The sequence below is a fragment of the Oryzias melastigma genome, linkage group LG13 (assembly GCF_002922805.2).
Source record: "Oryzias melastigma strain HK-1 linkage group LG13, ASM292280v2, whole genome shotgun sequence".
Classification (NCBI taxonomy): Eukaryota; Metazoa; Chordata; class Actinopteri; order Beloniformes; family Adrianichthyidae; genus Oryzias; species Oryzias melastigma.
The window spans coordinates 13,675,821-13,682,410 of record NC_050524.1 but is presented as its reverse complement, the minus strand read 5'-3'; the positions used below and the strand labels follow the sequence as shown (position 1 = coordinate 13,682,410).

At 37.2% G+C, this 6,590-nt stretch overlaps 1 protein-coding gene across 1 annotated transcript; it reads right to left on the bottom strand.

Moving 5' to 3' along the window:
• Window positions 1-904: 904 nt before the first annotated feature.
• Window positions 905-3,399, bottom strand: LOC112149047 (extracellular calcium-sensing receptor-like). The gene is made up of 5 exons (XM_024276493.2): window positions 3,113-3,399; window positions 2,738-2,943; window positions 2,374-2,595; window positions 2,142-2,265; window positions 905-2,060 (listed from the first exon to the last, which is right to left on the bottom strand). The coding sequence occupies exons 1-5, from the start codon at window positions 3,363-3,365 to the stop codon at window positions 1,162-1,164; spliced, it is 1,704 nt and encodes a 567-aa protein (XP_024132261.2). The 5' UTR covers window positions 3,366-3,399; the 3' UTR covers window positions 905-1,161.
• Between the last annotated feature and the right edge of the window lie 3,191 nt (window positions 3,400-6,590).

The window sequence follows — 6,590 nt, the reverse complement described above, 5'->3', positions numbered from 1 at the left end:
TGAGAAAAATGAAACCTTTAAGGTGCACACTATAAGGTGGAAAACACGATACATTTACTGTCAGAACTGTTTATTATTAGATTTGGTTTAAAGCACATTATTATCTTCTTCTGCGGAGCAGTACATATTTTCTGTTTAGAAGCAAAGCTGTTAAATGAGAGAATTCCATCATAATAAGTGCAAGTAAATTTACTACTTTGGGAGGATATTTTTAATACAGAAATTCATTTTGAAAGGACATTGTGTGTGCTCCGCTCACATTAAAATAAATTCAAAGTTGTTATATAATCTATTTAAAAATATGTAATTGCAATAGTTTAATTATCGTAAAAATGTATAGGCTATAAATAAGTAGCCACATTGCAGCAAAAAAAGTATTTTTATAAAAAGTATAGTGAGATTTTGCAGGTCTGCCTTTTGTCAGTAAGAAACTGGACCAAACGGTTATTTTTTAACCACTGTTGTATTAATACCATATTTCAAAGTACACATACACATTTTTTACACATATACATACATATTGTGTGCTGGCAGTGGAATATTTAAAATGAATCCATATCAGGTCTTAACATCTCGTTCACACATATCAAATTAAGCTTTAATTGATTTCACAAAAGAAATTTAAACTCAATTATTGTTGGAAAAACTTTATTTGAATTAGTTTGCTCCAGATCTTAACTTAACAATCCTCTTTATGATTATTTCTAGTAATAACTAAATAAACTCAATTCTAGCTTCTAAAAATGACATAAAAATAATACAAGTTAAATACATTGATTTATATTTGTGCATTTTTTTCTTCATTTAATTTGTTTTTCCTTGTTTAACTTCTACTTTGTCCTCTTGTACGTCAAGGTAAATAATAAAATGTTCCCAACTGATCTTCCTGGTAAAAAGAGATTAAATTTAAAAAAAAAAAGAAAAATTTGGCAAATTCCAGACAGGTTGTTTTAACTCAGTTTTTACTTTTATTTGAAAAAGTCAAAATTACTTTACAATCATAAAATCATATTTTGATATATAGATAGCAAAAAAACATAGGTGATTTAAAACTAGGAAAAATTGGTTTGGGCCTCAGCTATATTTTTAAGAATTTAAAATATTATGACTCAGAAATCAAAACTGTTCGCCAAGTAAAAATGAAAAAAAGAAAAACACTAACTATTTTTTATTCATTAGATATTTTTTGGTGTTTTTCTCGGGCTGACACAGTATGATGAAACACTTTGGAACAAATAAACACAATATTAGTCCAAAACTGGAAGCCAGAATAGCAAATATCTCCACAGCTACTGTGAATTTTCCAGGAGAGCTGACATAAGCTGGTATGAAGGTGAGCCAGACTGCACAGAAAATCAACATGCTAAACGTTATAAACTTGGCTTCATTAAAATTGTCCGGTAGTTTCCGAGCCAGCACAGCTAACACAAAGCAGAACACAGCCAGAAGTCCGATGTACCCCAACACAGCCCAGAACCCAATGGCAGAGCCCAAAGCACACTCCAGGAGGATCTTTTCTTTATATGTGGAGAAGTTTTTCATTGGAAATGGAGGCCTCGCCACGAGCCAAACTGTGCAGATTATTACTTGAACAAATGTAACGAATACTACAGTCAGTCTTTGTTGTAGAGGACCAAACCATTTCATGACATTGCTACCTGGCAGTGTAGCTTTAAAGGCCATCAAGACCACTATGGTTTTTCCAAGCACACAGGAGATACAAAGAACAAAGGTGATACCAAAAGCTGAGTGACGCAGCATACAAGACCACTCAGTGGGAGCCCCTATGAAAGTTAAGGAACATAAAAAACACAGAGTCAAGGAGAAAAGCAGCAGGAAGCTCAGCTCTGAGTTGTTGGCCCGTACTATTGGGGTTGTTCTGTGATGGAAAAAAACTGCTGCTGTTAAGATGGCCAGACATGCTCCGCCAACAGAGAAGGCAGCAAGGATGATCGCCAGAGTCTCATCAATAGTAAGAAACTCTACTGGTTTGGGATGGCATGAGTCTCTTTCTGCATTTGGCCAGAATTCTATGGGGCACGGGAAACAATCAGATGAATCTACAATAACAGAAACCCAAAAGTTGGTTACTAAACATCATAAATATGACATAACTGTTTTTTGAAAATAGAGTATCTTACCTGTAGTGTTGCTGATCTCTCCCTCAGGACATGGTATGCAATCATAGCAACAGATGGGTTTGCCTTTCTGCAACACTCTGTGAGTTCCTGGAGGACAGCTTTCAGTACACACTGACTTTGGCACCTTTCTCAAACACAACAGAAAAAAAAGACGATTGTTCAAAGAGATTGTTTGCAAAGAGATGCTGAATCATGAATTATTTTGAAAGCAAATTCTTATCAGACTACGTACCTTTTGTCTACCATCCATCCAGGTTAGATTTCTGTTAATAATGAATTCTTTATTTTTTGGCAGGGATGCATCATAATATCCTACTGTTACCAACTCAATATTTCCACTTATGTCCTTCTGCCAGTTGACCAGTTCATAAGCAGCCACAGGATCTCCATTAGCATCAAAAAACACAGAATAGCCATTCTGGGTAAAGTTAACTTTTTTTAGTGCAGCTAAAACCTGGAGATGAACAGATGATAGAAAAAAAGTTGAAAAAAATCACAGAAGTTTAAAAAGTTGTCAAATCTGCGAGAACAATGAAAAAAAGCTTATTACTTATTAATTTTAATATTATACGAAATAAAAAAATATCTCAGTTGACCTGCTTGGATTCCAACATCAATTGTTTGTCACACTTGGTTATAAAATTTCTTTCTAGACACACAACAGTGTGAATAGCATGTGCTATTGCATAAACAGCCTTGTACACTAAGGTAGTTATTCTCAGTGGAGATGAATGGACAAAATCATTTGAAACCTTTTGTAGGTCTTCACTTCCATTGCAGACACGTTGCCCTGCAGTCACATCTCAGAAGAAATTGGGAAAAGTGTTAGATTTACCGAATTTATTATGATTTACTCCTCAGTTGGTTTTTTTTTTCTGGCATTGACTAAAAAAAATAAATCTTAAGTTCTCTACTAGTACATTTAACTTCAGCCTGATTGTTGAAAGTCTCTTTGCAAGAAAATAAATCACCTTTTTTCAATGTGCATTTGAATGTCTCCTCCCAAAACTCAGTCAGCACTGGGGAGGATTCCACTTCTGTTGGAGAGAGATCCAGTAGAAAATCTCTCAAGCCTGGTATGTCAGATTTTGGAATCGCAAATCCAATGGCCCCTTCACAGAACGTGAACCTTAGCAAATTTGTGTCTGTGATCCAAGACTCGCTGCCTATCCATTGACGAGATGGTGAAGGTTTCGTGGCAAGTTCTTCAAATAAGACTTTCATTTCTCCAGTGGCAGTGAAGGCAACAATAACTTTAGCTGTTGACCTAAGGAGATGATAAATGTATTCATGACGAATAAAAATCTTCATATCATCTCTTTTTTATTTTAACAGAATTAGACACACGGGAAATAGACATACAAGACAGAATGTGCAGCTTTCCAATGCAGCACAACCTTACCTCCGAATTAAATCAGCCACCTTCTGGATTTTATGAGGCTGAGTCCGATGAAAAGCTTCGGAAAACTCCACACAAATTCCTTCCTTTTCAGCTGCTTGGAGAAAAGAGGCCATCCCGTTATTGCCATAGTCTGAATCAGAGCAGATAGCGCCTATCCACGTCCAGCCAAAATGTTTCACCAGCTTGGCCAGCGCTACAGCCTGAAAAGCATCACTGGGAACCGTTCTGAAGAAATTTGGATACTGCTGCTTATCAGACAGACAAGCACAAGTGGCAATGTGGCTGACCTGAAGAAAAAAAAAAACAATTTGATTAACAAGTGGTAAATTACTTTACAAAATACTTTATGAAAAGGCCTGAAAATATTTGAATGAAGTATTTACTTGTGGAATGTCAAAGGATCCGATGACCCGCGAAATCGCAATTGATGGTGTGGATCCAGACTCAGCAACAACACCCGCCATCATGCCAGACTGGGAGCAGTTATTGTCTTTGTAGAAGACGTTGTCCCCCCCGTTTGATAGCTGAAAAGCAGATTGCACTGCCACAGGCACTGCAGCGCATGAATCATGGATCTGATAACCAAGATTGATCCCAGGCAGCAGCTCTGTGCTGTTGTTAATCTCCTCAATGGCAAAGATCATTGTATAAGAAAAACGCAGATTACGAGCATTTATGCTGAAAGTGACAAAAATAAGAGCACAATCTTTATATAAAATAATACAATAGATTATTTTTAATCCTGCAAGCTAAACCACATTCATTGAAAAAAAGTTCCTTTAAAGTCTTACTAACCTTCCCGTGCACTTTGGTGGGTCAGGCATGGTGACATAATTATAAATATCTGTGTACATATTATAGTGAATAGAGAACACGCCACCTATAACAAAGTCACCATCCATCGAGAATGCAGGTGAACGTGTCGCACCCCGCAGGTTACATCTCAGTGAGGAAGCATCAACGTTGGCAACATCAACCCCAGTCCTTTGTTTTAAACCAGTCAGAGACTCGTCTAAGAAAAAACCATAGTTGATCTCAAACAAACACAGAGACAGCACTACGATGTTCGAGAAAGCGGAGATCTCCATCCCCCCAATGTCTGATTGTAACTCTGAGGAGGTTCTTACCTGTTTATATAACATATTCTTTTTATTCTTCTGGGGGAAAAATGCCCCACAGTCTTGTTTTTCCATGACACAATGAGGTTGTTATTCATTGTTCAAGTCTGTTATTTACCTCCTTGATTAAAAAATATATATATACTATGAAAAATGTTATAATGCTCATACTGGTTCTTTTATCTTCTAAATATGATGAGATTTTAAAGACGAAAAACAGACAGTTTATCTCTTGTTGGTAAAAGTAGGGCTTGTTGAAATCTCAAAATGTCCCTACCAGTGTCCTTAGTTTGTCACTGGTTTGCGAATGAGAACTTTCTTGATATTGTTTCAAAAAAAGATTTTAACATGAGTAAACACAGGTAACAAACACAGGTCACAAAAATTTAGTAGATTCAGAGCCCAATACAAGCAATCTACTAGGATCCTGAGCAACACATTCACTGCCCAACAATGTGCCCATGAATGTTCCCTCAGAGTGGGTTGGATTTTAGGCCAACATAAAAAGCCATTTACTGATGGAGGTGTTGTTAAAGAGTGTATGCATGCAGTTGCAGAAACACTTATGGAAAGAAAATAGAAACAAAAACTTTGTGATTAAAAAGCAAGTGCCCATCTCAGTATAATCTGCCTCAAAGAGGGGGGAAATGTTAACTCAGGATGTGCTCATCCAGCTGGATGACTCAATGCATAAGGCACCATGTGTAGGCTTGGCTTTGGAGGGAATACATTTACCTGTCTGTTAAAGTTAGAGAATGAAAAACATGTGGACCATGTTGCATTTTCGGTGAATATAACTTCACATTTAAATGAGCTAAATTTGAAGCTGCTGAGCAAAGACAATTCAATCTGTGAGTGGATGACAGCTGTTCATTCCTTTCGGAGAAAACTTGGAGTGTTCAAGGAGGGCCTGCAGGGAGACTGTGCACATTTCTCGGCAGTGAAGGAGCAAGTGCAGGGACAGCGAGACAAGTTGGATTTTGTCAGCTTTATTGACAAGTTGATTGTTAACTTCAGCAACAGTTTTGACAGCTTCATTTTTGGACAGCAGCTCATCGTGTTTATTCAGAACCCAGATCTCATCATAGATGTCAGAAAGTTCTCAAAAGAAGTCACACAGCTCTTTAAATGGGCAAAGGCCGGGCTGCTCCAGATGGAACTGGTTTATCTCCAAGAAGATGTGGCCCTGAAGGAGTTTTAACCACCAACTCTTCCACTTTCTGGATCCAAATGGTCCCTGAGACAGTTTTCCCACATTTGAGGAAAGTACCTATACTCATCTTGACAATGTTTAGCTCCACACACAACTGTAAGGTATCTTTTTCAACAAAGAACATAACTAAAACAAAATATAATTCCAGGCTCACCAATGAAAATCTCCACATGTGTATGAAAGGGGCCCTGATACCATTTAAGCCCTGGCTTAAAATCCTGGCTGGACAAGCTAGAGCTCAATTCCCTCACTGAGAGAAAAAAAAAGTGCAGGGTCAATTATCTTCTTGGTTATGTCGGCAGTTGTCCCAGTAGTGTTCACGTTGTGTGTGTGAGACCCACAGTTCAACTATGTTATGGGACAATAGATACTGTCAAAAATTGATAAATTGTACTGAATCCATTTGAAGGGAAGGTTAAATATTAATTGCATGTAGATATGCCACCAATCTTCGGCTACTTAAAAATAAATTACTCTGAATATTTAGACCTTTTTTCCCCGGTCCTTCACTTCAAGAATTTTTCCTAACCGGACCTCTTTAAATTTTTGTTGAAGACCCCTATTTTAGAGGTTCCAGACCCTTGGTTTAGCTATCATTTCAATAACATAATTCAAGGTGCACGTGCACACTCTTTATACATCTACATTCTGTATGCAGGGAGTGGAATATTTACAATGAATCTATTTCAGAATTGAACATCTTGTGCACACATGTC

Coding starts and splice junctions, on each gene's coding strand:
- LOC112149047 (XM_024276493.2), bottom strand. CDS start 3,365: ATGAAAGTCTTATTTGAAGAACTTGCCACGAAACCTTCACCATCTCGT. Junction 2,944..3,112: donor CAAATGCACATTGAAAAAAG/GTGATTTATTTT, acceptor ATTTCTTCTGAG/ATGTGACTGCAGGGCAACGT. Junction 2,061..2,141: donor AGAGATCAGCAACACTACAG/GTAAGATACTCT, acceptor CTGTTATTGTAG/ATTCATCTGATTGTTTCCCG.